At 51.4% G+C, this 18,700-nt stretch overlaps 1 protein-coding gene across 2 annotated transcripts; it reads left to right on the top strand.

Annotated features, from left to right (window-relative positions):
• Positions 1-3,225: 3,225 nt before the first annotated feature.
• ATF3 (activating transcription factor 3) lies at positions 3,226-14,551 on the top strand. 2 transcript variants are annotated; one of them, XM_055319258.1, is made up of 4 exons: positions 3,226-3,424; positions 7,791-8,038; positions 10,936-11,039; positions 12,558-14,551. In XM_055319258.1, the coding sequence occupies exons 2-4, from the start codon at positions 7,795-7,797 to the stop codon at positions 12,753-12,755; spliced, it is 546 nt and encodes a 181-aa protein (XP_055175233.1). In that variant the 5' UTR covers positions 3,226-3,424; positions 7,791-7,794; the 3' UTR covers positions 12,756-14,551. The 2 variants fall into 2 exon arrangements, with proteins under 2 accessions (XP_055175233.1, XP_055175234.1); XM_055319259.1 differs by having other exon boundaries at positions 3,239-3,329.
• The last annotated feature ends 4,149 nt before the right edge of the window (positions 14,552-18,700 follow it).

Below are 18,700 nucleotides of genomic sequence, written 5' to 3'. Positions count from 1 at the left end.
CTAGTTCAGTCCCCTCTCCTTTTAACTTTTTTCCCTTCCTTTCGCACATGCCCCGGCATGAAGTTTCCAATTCTTATCTCAGCAAAACACACTACGGCTGGTCCGAATGTGGATTCCCTCGGTGGGTCTCCAGGGTGGCACCTCAGCAGTATCCAAGTTTCTGCTTAACCCTCTTCCACTGAGGATTAAACATCCCTTCCCAACCCCACCCCCTCCCCAAACCCCAGCCCCAGCTTCCTTTCTCAGCAGGGAAGGGAGGTATGCTTTGCCTTTGGGTAAAAGAGCATTTTGGTCTGGGGAGCTTTTCTAGCCCCCTCTGCTCGATGGGACACAAGGTGCACGCTAGACATTGGTGGCATTAACTCAAGTCTGAAATGAGGACACACAGGACTGAGATATTGATCACTCCTCCAGCGGCGCGCACACCTCGAGGCTCTTCTCTTGCACGGATCTCTCCCAGTCTCCCTCCAGCTGGGCAGGCATTTCACAGCCCTCCTGGGGGCTGGGGGCAGGGAGGCAGGCGGCGGAGGGTTTTGTTTTCCTAGGATAAGAGTTTCATTCACAAGGGGCGGACTTAACTTCTCTGTCAAGATTCTTATCACTTTTAGAGTTTCAGTGGGACAGAGAGGCAGAGAGTGCGAGGCTCGCACTTCTGTGAACAGCATTTTCTATCCAGATGTGACTTGGAGATTGAAAACCAAGACTTACTCGAATGAAACAAGACCACTAGAAAAGGGACGGGAGGCACGATGGTAATAAAAAGAAACGGCTGGGGGCTGTGGACTTCTGTGTCGTAATTACCCTTCTCTTGCATTGTTTCGTGGAGGCTGGTCTGGCTGTTTACCCTACGCCCTAAATTGAATTCCCCCGCAAGGACAGGACTAAACCACAAATGTGGCTTGGGTGTATTAAAATGTAAACCGGTTTAAGATTTCTGCCAGCATTCCACGGAAAGAAAAAAAGGAGGGGGGGTAGTTTTTTTTTCACATGTTCTCCATCTCCTTGTTTCACTTTAGGATCGTGCAATTTATTCCAAGGCGATAGAGAAGTAAAGAGGCATCCGGTAGATGCCGAATAATTTTCATTTGAGTTTACGAACGTTCTTCCTCCCGGTCCTGCAGCGTCCTCGGGGTTGTGCCGACACGCCCGGGGCTTACCTGCCCGCGCGTCTGCAGGAGGGAGGGCTGCGGGAGTGTGCGGCTGGGTGCGAGGCGGTGTGGGCGTGGGGCTGGAGGGTGCGGCCCGGAGAGCCGTTACCTGGGTGAAAAGTAAAGCAAAAACAACCTCCCCACGCTTCCCGCGCGGCGCAGCTGGAAACTCGGTCAGGTCCAGGGCTACATCCTGGAGGATCTCGGGTGAAACCCTGGGCTCCCCGGGGGGTGCGGGCCGGAGGGTGGGGGACTTCCGAGGCTGCCTTCCACGTTGTCACGTGCGGAAGCTTGGCGAAGGGGTGCTCCGAATGAGGTTCGGGGTTGGGGGACACGAACACGGGTGTGGGGGACCTGCAGTTTCACCTGCAGCTCTGAGGCTGTCTGCCCCAGGCATCGGAGGGGCTGCGGAAGCGGACAGATACTCCCGGGGTGTGCAGGGCTGTGTGTGTCAGCGGGGGTAGGGGCGGTGTGGGAGGAGGGGGCGACCCCTCCATTACCGCTGGCCCTAACAGGTTAGGGGGTGCAGGTGCGGGTGTGGGGCTGCCGGCGAGGCCCGGGCTCCCGGGCACGTCTAGCTCTTGCCTCCAATCACCAAACCCTGACCTTCGACCGCCTCTCCCAAGAGGCAGGTGGAAACGGGGGTTTCTGCCCCCGGCCGTGCCCCCAACACGCTAGGGGCGCGCGCCGGTCCCTCCTCCTCCCCGGCGGGCTCGAAACTTGGCGAGCCACCCTCCCCCGTCCACGTTATGTTCGTCCTTGGGCAGCTGAGCAGATCCCTGGTTTTGCCACTTTCGAAGCCGAGACAGCTGGGGTCGAGGAATCGGAACCCGGAAATCGGTTTTAGGGTTCAAATCCAGTTCTGCTGAAGCTCCAAGCTAGTATCTGGGGCCACAGGACCCCACCTTTCCCGACAGCGGGGCTTGAGCGTCGGAGGGATGTTTGAAACTGGGCCTCGTGTCGGCTGCGGTCAGTGCGCCCCCGCTCCCCGCCGTCCTGTCCCAGCCAATTCCGCTCTGGGCGCAAACAAACAAACAAACAAAACCCAAAAGCAAGCAAACAACAACAAAAAACACGTGAAAGGCGAAGAGGGTGGAGACACCCCCCCCCCCCGCGGCAGATCAAAGCACCCTCCCGTCCGTCCGCCGCCCCGGCCCCACTCGTAGCGCCCAAGTCGCCTCTGGTTTTCCAGCTCTCGTCTTTCCGCGCTGCGTGCGTTTCGCGGAGAAGTGCCGGTCCGTTTCAAACGCTTTGCGGTTGTTAAAACAAACCCTAATCGGCACGGTCCTGGCCCTGGCCCTGGCCCTGGCCCCGGCCCGGGAGACCCGCTCCCCGCCGGCCCGGAGGCGCTGCCGCGTGTGCGCCCGTGCGGGGGGCGCAGGCGCTGCGGCTGGGGGCGCCCCGTGCCCGCGAGCGCTGCCCCGCGCGGTAACCGCGTGGGCTCACGCAGGGGGCGTCTGGGCACCTCTCCCACCGCGCGCACCACCGCTCCGGACCCTCCCCGGCTCCCCCACCCCCACCCCCCATTGGGAAGGCGGCGTGCGGCCGGGGAAGGGGTATTTTCCTGAGGCTCCAGAAAATGACCACGCATTTTAGAGGAAGGTCGTGCCCGCTTCCCAGCCTCACCTAGACTGGGCCGCGGCCAGGCCCCGCCCCGCCGTCTCCCCCCATCCCCCAGCCTAGCGGAGGGAGAGATGCCAGCGCAGTGGAGTCATGCCGCTGGCTTGGGCACCATTGGCTCATGCCTGGAACACGCAGCGGCGAGTACGCACATCTGGCGGCCCGCCCGGCCGGCTCCGGGCCTGATATGGAGAGAGAGGGCGGGCGGCTGTGTGTCCCGGCGCAGGACGCCGGGGGAGCGCGGCCCGGCCGGCTCCTCCCCGCGCTTGCATCACCGGGGTCCCCTCCTCCCTTCCCCCGGTGGCCCCTCCCCCGCCCTCCCCCCGGCCCAGCCTAGTTCGGCTGGTTCCCGGGGGAAGCTATTAATAGCATTACGTCAGCCGGACTCGTAACCCGGAGTAAACTGGCCCGCCGCCAGCCGGAGGGCTATAAGAGGGGTGATGCAACGCGCTCGGAGCCACAGTCGCACGCAGCGAGGCGCGCAGTGCCCGGCGCTGTCCCGGCGCCGCCGCCCGAGCCCGAGCCCGAGCCCGAGCCGACCCGCCTGCCCGCGCGCCGGCCGTGAGTCCCGGGGCCCGCCCCGCAGACAGACAGCCCGACCCCGCCCCGACCCCGCCCGCCCTCCGGACCCTGGCCGCCCCGAGTGGAGACGGGAGGTGAGCGCCGCCACGGGGGCCCGCTTTCATTCCGCCTGCGCCCCTCTGACCGCCGGGCCCGCGACCCCGGCGCCCGTGCCCGACCCGCGCGCTCCGCCTCCGGCTGCCGGAGCTTCTCCCCGCCGAGGCCGCTGCTCCTCGGCGCCGCGGGGAGTTTCTCGCAGAGAACTTTCTCTTTTGACTTGGGGCGCGAAAGGTTCGCGGTGACCGAGAGGTCGGGCTCCCGCTCCTCCCCGCGCTCGGCGCTTGCTTACCGCGGCCCGGGCGGGCGCGGGGAGGCGGTGCGCCCGGGCGGCGGAGGCTCCCCGGCTCGCTGGCCCGCTCGTCCTCCGCGTGGAGCCGGGCCCGCGGAGGGGCACCGAGGCCGCCCGCCGACCGGCCGCCCCGGGAGCCCGCCCGAATGAATGGAAGAGGCCGGGCGAGCCGCCGGGGGCGGGGGCGCGGGCGCGGCCGCGCCGGAGGGAGCCCGGAGCGAAACTTACTCGGGATTAAGTTGCGAGGTGGCGAGCGCTCGCGTCGCTGTCCCGGGGCGGAAGGCGGGGAGATCTCCCGGCCCGGCTGGCGTCCAGCCCCTGCGCGGGAGGCTCCCTGCCCCAGGGCTCTCCACGCCTTGCGCCCGTGGCTCTTCCCCGGCGGGCCCGCGGGTCGCTCTGCGTTTCGCCCACGGAGACCCACCTTGGAGGAAGCAAGGGTGCGAAGCCAGCGCAGATAATTGAGAGAATGCCCTTGTGGTCTAGCGCCGGGACCCTGAGAGCTGGTACTGCACTTAGTGCCTTTGAGCCTCAGTGTCCCCAGCTGGGAGAAGTGCTGGCTCCCTCTCTGCCTGTTTGGAAGCCCCAAGTCATGGTTGGGACAGACAACCCTTAAGGTGCTCTCTGGCAGAAGCTTTTCAGATTCCAGGGTGGTGTAACCAAAAGAAAGGGGGCCGGTGAGAAGACTTGAATGACTTGACTGAGGGTCTCCAATGACCCTGACCGGTTTTGGAGGGGATGGGGGGGAGGGGACCTCTCTATGGAGCATGTCTTCCCTTCCTAAACTTCTTTACATTGGTTCCAGTGGTTCTCCTTCTCTGCTCCCTTACACCACATTTTCATTTCATCTACTTCTCTTCTTTCCTCCGAACCATTTACTTTTCCCTGATTCTATTACCGAGATCACATGTGCATCCTTACAATTAAAGGTATTGCTAAACCTTTGATTTAGCAATTTAGGGGGGGGGGGATGTGCTAGAGAGTTCAGGAGGTCTCCCAATGCATCTGTTTCGGTGTAGGTGACAGTCCCATCTGTTGGAGGCCTCCCCATCTTTAAATGAAGGAGAGATTGCTATTACTGCCTTTCTTGTTTTGTATTTAGTATTGGGTGTAGAATAATTCTACAGCATAGAGACTCTTGACTTGAGGATATCCTGGAAAAGACTGGAGTGGCAGAGGGGTTTGTGGTTGTTATCGTTTGGATGAATTCAGAGACAAAGTGACAGGTAACACTCCAGGCTAACAGTGTGGTTAAGATACAGCACCCAGAACCCATGGCAACTGTTGGAACCTTCCCCATCCTTCCTGTCCTAACCTCACCCCTCTTGGCCCTTTTGCTCCATTGTTCTCTTTCTTCTGTGTTCCCTCCCTGCGCCAGTCCCGTCAACGCCTCCTCTGTGGTGGATACCAGTTTACTAAGACTACTGACCCTTCATCTACCTGGCCGGTGGCTCTATTCTCCATTTGCCTTATTGGTTAGTCCTCTTGGTGTTGGATCTCTGTTGGTGGTGAAGCAGAATGAGCAGTGGGTGAGTGGTCAACAGCTTGGTGAGAGCTGAGCCAGTCACCTGCTTTATGGCCAAGTCATTATCCTCCTGGATCTCATGTTACTCAATTGCAAGATGAAGATCTGACCTCCGTTGCCTCTAATATCAGGCATTCTATCCCATTCCATAGAGCCCATGATTTCTTCTCTTTTCAGTGGGCTGGGCATGGAACAGGGTCAATGATTCTAAGTGTTACCCCGCCTGGAGAGGAGGAAGTGCATAACCAGGACAACAGAGAAACCAGAAATGGTTTCATGTGTGAGCACTGGCTATTTCTTAAGTACATAAGAGCAGTAGAAACAAGCTTTTGCCAGCAAATAAATAGTGGGGTAGAACTGACCTGGTGTGTTGGGAGCTCTGGGTCAATCAAAGTGCAAAGGAAACTATGAGTGACCTGAATTTCATTAGGGTTCCAGTTAATTCCTGGAACTAACTAATGAAGCTAACTTGCTTTGACAACAACACTTTGAGTTCCTCCTGAAATGGGGAAAGTGGAATCACAGTAATAATGGCTATCCAGTGGGTGTGTAAATCCACCTGCGTGACTCTTGTTTGGTCTTCTTGGACTGCTCTGTGATGGTGCCGGGGCGATATTGGTCTCATTTTACAGATGAGGAGACTGAGGCCCAGAAAGTATGAGTGGCTTGTCAGTGGGGTCTCAGCTTGTGAGTGGTAGTGATCATAGGCCTGTTCATGAAGCCCCAGCCTTACACCAACAATTTTTAGGTAGGCTGGGAGAAAGACCAAGATAGGAAGTTAGTGAAAGATCACTATTGGCTTCCTATACCGTGAGATGTTTTACGAGCAGCACTTAGTGTGAAGAGATGAAAATTAAAAGTGAAAACACAGCGTAGTTGTAACTACTAGGAAATAAAATCTGGGAGTTGAATTTCCAGTTAAAGAAATACATGAGTAAAGTTTCACTTTCTTGAAAATGATGAAACTGCCAAAGATATGACATGGTTTCTGATTGAAGATAATGAAGCAAAAGCAAAATGCAGGTTCTTAGCAAGTCTGGGCAATTTTAAGATCAATGTGGAAAGCCAACTCAGAAAAATCCCCACACAGATTTTTTTGTTCTTCAGTGAGGGGGAATGTTGGCAGCTCTCGACCTTCAGAAAAGTTGTCTGAAGATGTAACTTCATTGTCCCCGTAGGGACACAGCCTGAGTCTGGGCTGAATCAGACCTTAAGAGAATCAGTAAAGGAGTAACTAGAAAGTATCTGAAGAAATTAAGCTTTAGCAGAATGCAGAGAAAGCTCACATCTCTACAGATACAGCTGCTCTCCTTTCCGAAAGGCTTTTAGCATTTTTAGCACCCATTTCCATCCCCCAAGTGAGCCCACCCAATGCTTTTCATAAAAAACATTCCATACCACTGACATTCTTCAGTTTCTTTCATCGGGACTGCTGACTTTAAGAAGGAAAGAAACCAGTCCCAAACAGCAGACCCCAAGCCCCGAGAGCTCATTAATAAACTTAACTGGGGCTGAAACAGGACTGTACTCCACTGCAGTGGAATTCAAACTACCCTTGCACAGCAGAGCCATCCAGGCCCCCAAACAAAGGCCAGCCCAGTGGTAGCTCTGAATTCCATCCCTGAACTACTGGGTTTTTTAATCAAATTGGTTAAGGAAGGGAAAACATGAATGCACGGGAGAATCTTAAGCCTCGGGCTTTAGAAGGCTGGTTTCTCCAGAGTTCATCACCTGCCGAGAAGTATCCTCCCTCCGTCCTAAGATGATACGATTAAATTGTTAGAGGGACACCAGTTCTGGCTCACAACACAGGGCTTTGGGAAGAGAATTACATACGTTTCCCAGATTTCTTTGAAGAGTCGGTAGTGGTATTGGTTGGCCTGGAATTCTTGCCTCCCTCGGTGTATTTCAGATCTTAAGGGGGAGTCAGTTAAGAGGCAGGCCAGGATGCTCTGTTCAGAAGTGTTTAAGGTCACAGAGAGTGACGAGCCACCCTGCCACCATGACCCCACAGAGCCAGCGGGGTTGGAGGGATCCCTGGGAGGCTTCCCAGTTGCCTTATGTTTTCCAGGGCACGTTCATGCATTACTTCCTCAACTCCTTGCACAACTCCGGGGGTCCCCAAGTCCTCACTTTTTCTTCCGTTTGCTGATAACACATTCAACCTGATTTCAGATACCTTCCAAGTTTCTTTGCAAAATAGAGACTGAAAATGGGGTTACGTAAGAGTCTCACTGTTTTTTCTTTTTTTTTCTTTAAAAGCTCTTCCTCTTTCAGGACTGTTTGAGGCTGCATTTGCATATATGCACACCAGCCAAAACTTACAGCTTCTTTAACTCAGAATAGCCTGAAATGCCACCTCTGGTAAACTTCAAGTAGGCATTTTATCCACATCACTGAGCTGTGTATCTTAAGAACCTGTTTTACCCAAGATGAGGATGGCATGAAATGAAAACAAAACAGAAGCCTGAAGGCTTTCGCGACCTTCCTCTGGGGGTACAGCTCTGGTGTTGGAGGCCACAGGTGTGGGGAGACTTGATCCCGTACCCCTAAATCCCTGAAGTAGTTTGGGTCTCGATATTTCTTTCAGCAAAATGATGCTTCAACACCCAGGCCAGGTCTCTGCCTCGGAAGTCAGTGCGTCGGCCATCGTCCCCTGCCTGTCCCCTCCTGGGTCACTGGTGTTTGAGGATTTTGCTAACCTGACACCCTTTGTCAAGGAAGAGCTGAGGTTCGCCATCCAGAACAAGCACCTCTGTCACCGGATGTCCTCTGCACTGGAGTCGGTCACCGTCAGCGGCAGGCCCCTTGAGATGACAGTCACAAAAACTGAGGTAGGTCCTCTCCGAGGTGCCCGTTCTTCCAGGGCTTATTCACCATCTACCCACCATGCCAGGCATGCTCCGGGCGTGGGGCTGCACAGAGTGTAGTGACTGTGTTCATCACTGCTGGGACCTGGGCCGCCAGACTGTGGAGCAGGGACCAGCCAGCCATGCTCACCACCCTGGTAGCAGCTTCTGCTCCAGGTTCACTTCTATCTCTGCCATTTGCATTCTTCCCCATCGAGCAACCTTTTATGAGACACCTGGAGTCACATATGTGGCGACAGTCTTGAGAGGTGCCTGCTGGGGATGCAGTGGTGGCTGGAGGACCTCAGAGTGGAGGTCTTGGCTACTCCGTGGGCCTTCCCCTCATGGATAAAAGATGAGAGTGTATCATGCTTACTTAATTGCCACGATCACTGTCTTTGGTCAAGGGTAAGTGGAACTGGCCAAAAAAGAACTGAGTTTAAAAGGAAGTTGGTTATGAATCTTTATGATTCTATAAAAGGGGGTGGGGATAATAGTGACTCCTGCATGGGACTGATCTAAGGGTTAAACAAGATGGCATTTGCTAGGGGTCTAGCTGATGGTCGACATTTGATGACTGGTAGCCAGGACTACCATATGACGCTGTATCCAGACGGCATCATTGGAGGCATTGCCTGAGCTCCAGTTAACCTTGGGAGGTCATCATTGCCTTCTCTAATACTGCACAGTGCTAGGTGGGCCATGGGACACACAAGGATTTTTTTTTTAATTCTTCAAACATCTTGAGTTATCTCAAGATAATCTCATGTCATGAGAAGTAGTAGGATCCCCACAGAAGAAAGAAAAGAATTTTGCAAGGGTATTTGGTGGGTTCTTCATAGGAAAAAGCAGATGTCCAGGGCAGAGGACATCCAAAATATTTCCTGCTCCTTGAAAAAACTCTTTAGAGCCACCCAACTCATCCACTGATTGCGTGTTTACTAAGTGACCTTCTGATCTTAGGTCAGTTTCACAAGTAAGTTCTCCTATTGGGAAGAGAATGTACCAACTGACCTTATTAATTATTCAGGTCCCCTTAGTTTGCTGCAATTCTCATCTTAAAATAAAATTCTGAGCCTATGAAACCCATACGCATCCTGTACGTTTGGGCAGTTGGAGTCTGTTCCACCGGGTCCCTGTCACCTCTGGGAAGAAGGCAACAGGTGGAATGAGGTAGTATGTCCCGGAGAAGGCACAAGACAAGGAGCCAAAGGCCTGGGTTTACACCCAGACTTTGTAGCCTACTGCTCTGGTGACCAGGGGGTAGTGATTCTTGGGCCTCCCTTGATGCACTGCTCCTGGCCACTCTTTGTGCCTTCTTTCTACATCATACAGTGAGGGGATTAAACTGAATGGTTTTTGAAAGCCTTTTCCATCTCTGACAGTGTATGATTCTGAGATTTGCTCTACTTTCAAGTACTTCCTCATGTGAGAAAAACCCTGAATCCTCTCCCATCTATCCCAAAGGATCTGTAGGGTTGCACAGGAAGTATTATAATTGCCGAGTAGTTGATGAAGGTATTGATGGTGGGGTTAATAATGATAGTCACTGAGGCTTACATATAGCACTGGCTATAAGCCAAACACTGCAGAGCATTTTAATCTTACATATATCTGACTTAATTTGACCTTCCTCATAACCTTATTGATAGATAAGACAATTGATCCCATTTTACAAGTGAGGGAAACAGGCTCAGAAGAGTATGGTAACTTGCCCAAGGTCCCTCAGCTAATAGGTGGTGAAGCTGGGATTCAGAGCCAGTTTAGTTTAACTCAAATGTCTCTGCCTGTGGGGCTCTGGGATCCAGGATGTGAAAGGTGGAACTGCCCCTTGCCCTGCTTTCCCCCTCAGACTTTGTTTCTCTAAACTGTGAGGCCTCTCAATCACTGCAAGCTAAGTCACTGTCATTGATCCAAAGGACTAGTAATAAGACAGGTCTGAGGGGATTACTGTATCCCAGGATTTCTTTGGTTTGAGGTGTGGCCTCCATGTCCTTTCCTGCTATCCAGAGCAGTGAGTGACAATAGCGGCCTAGACCATCACCACACCCACTCAAGCCCATGCCTGTGGCCTCAAAGCCAAGCCCAGCAGCTGAACTTCATAGGTTTCCCATCCGTCATGAGACAAAGTCAGGATCAGAGCCAACTTCTGTAGAAGACCAGATCCTAAAGCAGGACAGGGTTTTGTTCTCTGAGGACCCCCATGGCTGACTCAGGGTAGGGCACAGAGGAAAGGTCAGTATTTGTTTGCTGGATGAATCAATGGTTGGTTCATGTTCACCACCCACAGGTGGCACCAAGCCCATAGGCTGATAATGCCACTTTGTTTGGGGAATGCGCTTGGGTTCTTTTCCAAGGGCTCCATGGGCTTCTTTTGAATTCATGAAAGAGGTGCTTTTATGCTCTGGGTGAAGGTGGAGGTGGATGGGGGTGCCCTTGGGTCTCAAATCAAAGAAGAGGCAGGAGGGGAGGGGTGGCTAGGTGATGTTCCTGAGGTCATTCCTGGATCCAGGAGAAAGGACATACCTACCAAACAGAATCTATTTTCTGCCCTAAGCGATTGACAAGTGTTATAGACAATTATCATTTTGGATATACAACTCATTTCAAAATCCAAATGCACTTTTTAAATAAACTGAATTTTAACTGACTAATATTGCCAATGTAACTTTAACTGGTAGTTCTTCGATTTTGTTTTTTTCATTCGTTCCTGTGGCTGTGTGGAGGGGATTAAGGTAAGAGGCTGGGACCTGACTTCTTCAGCCCTCCTCGCAGGGGGGCTGTCCTGGTTTGCCAGTTTTTGCTGCAACGAAAGGCAGTGCGTTGAAGGCGGGTTGTAATTCTTGCCTCCCATTAAGTGTGTGGTCTCTTGAATTTTATAGGTAGCCCCTGAAGAAGATGAAAGGAAAAAGAGGCGGCGGGAAAGAAATAAGATTGCAGCTGCCAAGTGCCGCAACAAGAAAAAGGAGAAGACAGAGTGCCTGCAGAAAGTGAGTCTGCCCCGGGGCACCTGGGTGCTGCAGTCGGTGAAGCGGCTGACTGGGTTTCAGCTCAGATCATGAGCTCCTGGGTCGTGAGATAGAGCCCTGCAGCGGGCTCTACGCTGAGTGGGGAGTCTGGTTACGGATTCTCTCCCTCTGCCCCTCCCCCACTCACTCTCTCTGGCTCTCTAAAATAAATAAGTACATCTTTTAAAGAAAGAAAAGGAAGGAAGAAAGAAAAAGAAAGGAAGGAAGGAAGGAAGGAAGGAAGGAAGGAAGGAAGGAAGGAAGGAAGGAAGGAAAGAGAGAGAGAGAGTCTTCCCCTTCTGGCCCCCTCCTCTTGCTCATGCCTGCCCCTGCCAACCTCATGTTCCCGTCACAAAGAGAGTCCAAAAACGCCCTGCCTAGAAGTCTCCCAAGAAGGATGTGTAGCTGGTAACAGAAAGGCCAGTTGCTGAATGAGGAGGTAACAAAGCTGTTAGCACCATCGAAGGGGACTCTGGTTGTAGAAGCAGCAGGTGTGTGAATTAAAAACCACAGATCGTCTGCTGCCCAGATTCCCAGCAGTCTTGGCTCGTCCATACACGTCCAGCAGCTTCCAGGCTGCAGGATATGTCAGCCCAGTTAAAGAAGCTTCACTCACCCGTTTTTACCGAGAAAAGGAAGCAGCCAGTTCTCACTTGGCTCAGTATGAAAAGCCTTTAATTAATCTCTTCAAACAAGTTATTTCCTTAAACTGCAAGCAGTGGTTACACTCTTTTTCTTGGCCCTCTTGTGTGTTGGTAACTCTGACTCCCTTGTCCTGGGCTCTTCCCATAGTCTGAGCTCGCGGCTGTGTTCAGCTAATTCCCCTTCTGAGGGGAGAGGTACAGGTGGGCACAGCATCTCTGGGCAGGTGGGGCAGGCCGTAGCACAGTCCTGTGGCTGTGTCCCCTTCCCCCAGGTGTGGACAAGCCAGCGCTGAGTCTCTCCCCAGGTCCTCCAGGACCCCAAGGATTCTGTTGATTGCTTCAAGGGAGGTGGTGAAAATTGAGACCTTTTGTGTGTGTTGCCATGTACATTTTTTCTGGGGAGGTGAACCTCTCACTGAAGTTGGTGACTCACGAGAGCCTGAGTACCATGAGTTTGCATTTCTGCCCAGCCCTCAAGGCCCTCGGGGGGCCGGGAGAGCTGCACGGGGGCTGTTGGACATACACAAAGGAGATCGGTGAGCTGTCGGTTCTGCAGCAGCCTCCTTACCATGAGAGTCACAATCCACCCTCAACCTTCAGTGGAAACTCAAGGGCATCTCTAGAAGCCTCCAAGTTCAAAGGCTTCTCTCCAGGGTCTGGGTTCTCCCAGACCTCATGCTGTTGTCCCAGCTTTGCGGGGTTGCTGGACCAGCGAGCCCATGGCACTCCCCTCCGCAGGCCATCCCCAGCTTGATGAACTCCCGAAGATGTGTGGCCACTCCCCCCCCCCCAAGGCCAGCCCCTCTTCACTGGAACCATGGCTTCTTGGCTAATAATTCTGTTGCTTGTCCCCCAGGAGTCGGAGAAGCTAGAGAGTGTGAACGCCGAACTGAAGGCCCAAATCGAGGAGCTCAAGAATGAGAAGCAGCATTTGATATACATGCTCAATCTTCATCGGCCCACGTGTATTGTCCGGGCTCAGAATGGGCGGACTCCAGAAGATGAGAGAAACCTTTTTATCCAACAGATAAAAGAAGGAACATTGCAAAGCTAAGCAGTTGTGGTATGGGGGCAACTGGGGAGTCCTCATCGAAACCTACTACATCCCAAACCCTGAAGCCATTGGAGATCTGACTTCCTGTGCACCTCTCGCATCCTGGCAGTGAAGGACCATCGAGGCGGGAGAGCCCTTGATGACTTAGCTGGGCCTTTCCTCTCTGCACCAGAGTGGACTTTGGACCAGGGCAAGGGCATCTTTTGTCTCAATGCCAAGATTTAGGCCTTAACTTACTGGCTATTCTTGGATGCTGTAGATGGCCCCTGGTTAGGGTCTTGCCCATCTTTTGCCTGGATTCTACAGAAACCAGGACTCTCACCATTAGGACTCATGCTCAAGAAGTGTCTGTACCTTGGGTGGGTGGAGTGGGGCCACGTCCTGCGCCGCCACTACCACTGTCACTCCTCGGGGACATAGAGTGAGAATGGCATTTAGTGAAGTTGTACAATGGCCAGGGTTGTGCTTTCTAGCAAACATGCTGTTATGTACGGGAATTACTGTGTGCAAGGCATTTGTGTCAAAGCTAGGCATTGTGCTCTTCTGATGTTTGTTTTGCACAACACCGGTGTGATTTTCCTCAGATCTGGCTGCTGAGAGTTTGAGGGGGCTATCACCATATGCAGTGTCTTACAAAACGTTGAAGTGGCCAGAAGAGCTCATCAGCTCCGGGAGAACAGAATTCTGCTGGCGAGCAGTGCAGTTTTGTGTCAACAGAGAAAGCTGCCTTTCCCGTGGCATCCAGGCATTAACGCAGAGTTCATGGGCATGACTGCAGGTCCTCTGTCACAAACTCAGTTATAATGTCACAGGAAGAAAGCAGAAAGTCCAACTTCCAAAGGGCTAGGACTCTCCACTCAGTGACTTAGGTCAGGAGTTATTTCTAGGCCAGCAGAGCCAAAGAATATTCCATTTTCCTTTTCTTGCAGTTGCAAACCACATTCAGTGGAGACAAGTTTGAAGCCAGGTGATGCCTAGGCTTTAGCATTATTGGATGTTAATGGCATTGTTTGTCAGGCGGATGTTTGTAGAAATCTGGCCCAGAGCATTTATTGCTGTGAGAGGTCATTCACACTGGCCATAGGACTCTGGCTACTGTCTGTTTAAATTCTGATGTTTCTGTGAAATCCTCAGAGTGTTTAATCCTACTTAATAGTGTCATTACAATTTTCTGTAAGAGAATATATTACTTATTTATCCTAGTATTCCTAACCTGTCAGTACAATAAATATTGGAACCAAGACGTGGTAAACTTAAGTGTTGTACTGGTTTCTGTTCTTTTTAAATCAGTTGCTCTTTGAAATCTAGTCATTCCCCATCCCCTCCCTCTCCATTGATGGGGAGGGGCGTTTAGCTTAAAAATTCTCCCAAGTGTCATCCCTTTGCTCTTTGGGGGGCCAGCAGGTGAGATCGTTGACTTTCAACCCTGTTCCTTAGTCTGTGGCATTGGATGATGCTCAGTTTCTCATTGACAAGCCCTGGAACACGGCGCCAACCAAGTATAACCTTTAGGCCGTTTGGTGTCAAGATAGAGGTTTGATATAAAATCCCAATTGCAGGGCAGCCCCGGTGGCTCAGTGGTTTGGCACTGCCTTTAGCCCAGGGTGTAATCCTGGAGTCCTGGGATCGAGTCCCACATCGTGCTCCCTGCACAGAGCCTGCTTCTCCCTCTGCCTGCGTCTCTGCCTCTCTCTCTCTCTCTCTCTCTCTCTCTCTCTCTCTCTCTGTGTGTGTCTCTCATGAATAAATAAAATCTTTAAAAAATAAAAATAAAATAAAATCCCAATTGCTAAATACCTCGACTGTGTTTCTCGGAATGTACAGACGCTGAAAACGTAGACCTGATGTTCACCTTGACACCGTACATTTTGCCACGGAACACCTCTTATTTGCTCAATTACATCAATTATGTCCACACATGTGTCTGATTGTTGCAGGTATGTCTTTCAAATATGAGGAAAGAACAGAGGGAGGAAGAGAGGGCGAGAATCATTTTAGACGGGATAGGTGTGACAATACAAAGAAAGGCATCCCACCTGATTTTCTGGAATCTCGAGGGCATCTGATTCCTTAGGTCTAGAATGGAACGAAGCCCCCTTACTCTTCGCCCGTGCACACAGGTATCCCTCACAGGCTAGGAAATAACAACTGGCTACTCTCCTACTGATGTCGTTCTTCAGAGAGATATTAGCTTCGTTAAATGGTAAGATTCACCTACCTGAATGGGGAGCCTGCTCCCTCGAACTCAAGTATGTTTCCTTTAAACTATCACCTGTGACACAAGTGTCCTCTTGTTGCGGCTTTATTTGCACATCAGGGATACTTCCCAATCTGTAAAGAGCCATCTGGTGGAAGTGCCATTCGCCACAGCTTTCAGGAGCTCATCTATTTTTTTTAAGGGAAGGGGGGCAAATTCCTTGCATTTTACCCTCTAGTTGTAGGTGTAGATGCCACCAATCAGCTGTTAGAAAACTCAAGACAGTTTGTGAGTGGCCGCAGACAACAATGAATTGGCAAGAAAGTGGTGGTGGCTATGGCCAAAAAACTTGATCCCAAAAATACACTGTATATGGTTAGTGGAACTGAAAGCTCCGTTTACCGAGTGCGTTAAAAACAGTTTTGTCTTCTAGGGCCAAGTTTTGATACTTTTTAATTTGAAAAAAGGATGAGGGGGATCCCTGGGTGGCTCAGCGGTTTAGCGCCTGCCTTTGGCCTAGGGCGCCATCCTGGAGTCCTGGGATCGAGTCCCGCGTCGGGCTCCCGGTATGGAGCGTGCTTGTTCCTCTGCCTGTGTCTCTGCCTCTCTCTCTCTCTCTCTCTCTCTCTCTCTCTGTCTGTCTATCATAAATGGATAAATAAATCTTAAAAAAATAAAAATAAAAAAATTTTAAAAGGATGAATGTTTACTATCCAATTGTTTAGTTCCTCTTGTTTCACATTGGATGAAGAGGGCAGGTTGGGAGAGGCTGAGGGTTTAAGCTCAGGTGGGACCTCCATCAGAGCCAGACACCTGGCTTGACAGTGTCTTTCCACCAGGCTGCCCCCTGCTGGGTGGTGATGTCACACTGGCCTGGCACCAGGAGCCCACCCTGTCTCTTGTCCTCACCTCACCCTTGTCCCCTTGCCTCTCCCTGACATCTGGCCTGACACCTCCTTCATTTTTTTTTATAAATTAATTTTTATTGGTGTTCAATTTACCAACATACAGAATAACACCCAGTGCTCATCCCGTCAAGTGTCCCCCTCCGTGCCCGTCACCCATTCACCCCCACCCCCCGCCCTCCTCCCCTTCCACCACCACTAGTTCGTTTCCCAGAGTTAGAAGTCTTTATGTTCTGTGTCCCTTTCTGATATCTCCCACACATTTCTTCTCCCTTCCCTTATATTCCCCTTCACTATTATTCATATTCCCCAAATGAGTGAGAACATACACTGTTTGTCCTTCTCCGATTGACTTACTTCACTCAGCATAATACCCTCCAGTTCCATCCACATTGAAGCAAATGGTGGGTATTTGTCATTTCTAATGGCTGAGTAATATTCCATTGTATACATAAACCACATCTTCTTTATCCATTCATCTTTCGATGGGCACCGAGGCTCCTTCCACAGTTTGGCTATTGTGGACATGGCTGCTAGAAACATCGGGGTGCAGGTGCCCCGGCATTTCATTGCATCTGAATCTTCGGGGTAAATCCCTAACAGTGCAATTGCTGGGTCGTAGGGCAGGTCTATTTTTAATTCTTTGAGGAACCTCCACACAGTTTTCCAGAGTGGCTGCACCAGTTCACATTCCCACCAACAGTGTAAGAGGGTTCCCTTTTCTCCATATCCTCTCCAACATTTGTTGTTTCCTGCCTTATTAATTTTCCCCATTCTCACTGGTGTGAGGTGGTATCTCATTGCTGACACCTCCTTCAGAATAAAGAGTTTTAAAGGGTTCTGGCCCCGGGGGGGATTTTGGAATTCAAACTTTCACTTTCTGCCAAGAGCTAAAATGCTATTTTCCGTCTTGATCCTAATTTCTCCCCATGGACTTTGAAGAACCCCAAACCCATGGTAAACCATCCCATGCTCTGGTTGTGTTCAGTTTCTCTGTGTTGTCATGGATCAGCCTGAGGTAGAACCTCAGAGGAGGTCAGTTTTGCCCATTGAGCATCCCTTCTGTGATCCCGTAGTGGCTCTAACCCCAGACGCTTCCCCACTTGTCCTCTCAAAAACTGCTCTTAGGAAGGAATTCACACGGAGGCTTCAAGGGCCGGTGGGGGATGAATGCTAATAAGGACTACTATGTATTGAGTTAGACAATATGCTCAACACTTCACATGCATTATCTCATCGAATCCTCACAGCAACTATTATCCCCATTTTACAGACGAGGAAACGGAAAGCTGAGTTGCTTGCTCTACGTCACACACCACTGACCTTTCTAAAGGATTCTGAGCAGTAGTGGATATTTGTGTGTGAGAGAGAGAGAGGAAATAACACACCATAAAATCTACTGTTATACCCATTCTAGAGAGTATAAAATTCAACACATTCACAATGCTGTGACCATCCCCACTATATAGCTCCAGAATCTTCATCCCCCACAAGATAAATCCTGTATCTATTAAGCATCACTCCCTACTGTCCCCTCCCTCCAGCCCCAGGCAACCACTAATCTGTCTTTGGATTTGCCTCCTCTGCATATTTCATATACTTGGAATCATATGGTATGTGGCCTTTTGTGTTTGGCTTCTTTCACTTAGCATCATGTTCTCAGGATCCATCGATGTTGTAGCAGGTACCAGTAACCTCATTTCCTTTTCACAGCTGAAAAACATCCCACTGTATGGACAGACCACATTTTCCTTATCCATTCACGTGTTGATGACCAGGTATGTGTATTTTAACAGAAAGATAGCCTTTCTTTTCAAGGAATAAATCTCTAATGTAGGATGTCAGGCGTAACATCAAACTGGGAGATAGGAGTTGGGAGCAGATATCTTTCTCAGAACTTTCTTTTTAAAAACAAACAGGGCAGCCCCGGTGGCTTAGCGGTTTAGTTTCGCCTTTGGCCCAGAGCGTGATCCTGGAGACCCGGGATCGAGTCCCATATCGGGCTCCCTGCGTGGAGCCTGCTTCTCCCTCTGCCTGTGTCTCTGCCTCTCTTTCTCTCTAATAAATAAAAATAAAATCTTTAAAAAATAAAAACATTAATTTGAGAGAGCACAAGTGGAGGGGGGTGCAGAGGAAGCAGCAGACACCCCTCCCTCCCCCCGCTGAGCAGGGAGTCTGACATGGGACTCGATCCTAGGACTCCCAAGATTATGACCTGAGCTGAAGGCAGACACCTGAGCTGAAGGCAGGCGTTTAACCTACTGAGCCACCCAGGCACCCCCTTCTCAGGGCTTCCAGTAGCAATTTAGAAATCACACATTCTGTGGCTAGCTCTGTGGGAGTGGCAATAAGCAGGAGGTCTAATGCTACACACTCCCCATAGGTGTTATTGCTTCCAAACCACTTCCGCATGGTAGGGAAGTTGCTGCAGGAGGATGTTTTCCAGGCTCTTGGAATTGAAGATGACATCTCAGCCCCCCTACTTCATTTCACTAGGGAAGAAGGGAAGAAAACCGAGGGTCTTGAGAGAGAATAACGAAGTTCAGCACCCGGGCTGTTTGTTCTGTGAAGTCAGGCCAATGATACCACCTCCATGTCTTCACCTGTGAAACAACAGTACCAAACTCAAAGGATTCTCATGGTCGTGTGTTGGTCATGTGTGAAGAACATAGCGTGGTGCTGAAGCGATGCAGTTTTATTTTTTTAAGATTTTATTTTTTTTATTCATGAGAGACAGAGAGAGGGAGAGGCAGAGACACAGGCCGAGGGAGAAGCAGGCTCCGTGCCGGGAGATCGTCGCGGGACTCGATCCCGGGCCTCCAGGATCACGCCCTGGGCCGAAG

The sequence above is a fragment of the Nyctereutes procyonoides genome, unplaced genomic scaffold, assembly GCF_905146905.1.
Source record: "Nyctereutes procyonoides isolate TBG_1078 unplaced genomic scaffold, NYPRO_anot_genome, whole genome shotgun sequence".
NCBI classification, from domain to species: domain Eukaryota; kingdom Metazoa; phylum Chordata; class Mammalia; order Carnivora; family Canidae; genus Nyctereutes; species Nyctereutes procyonoides.
Note: the sequence above shows the minus strand (reverse complement) of the source record. Positions and strands in the feature narration are given on the sequence as shown.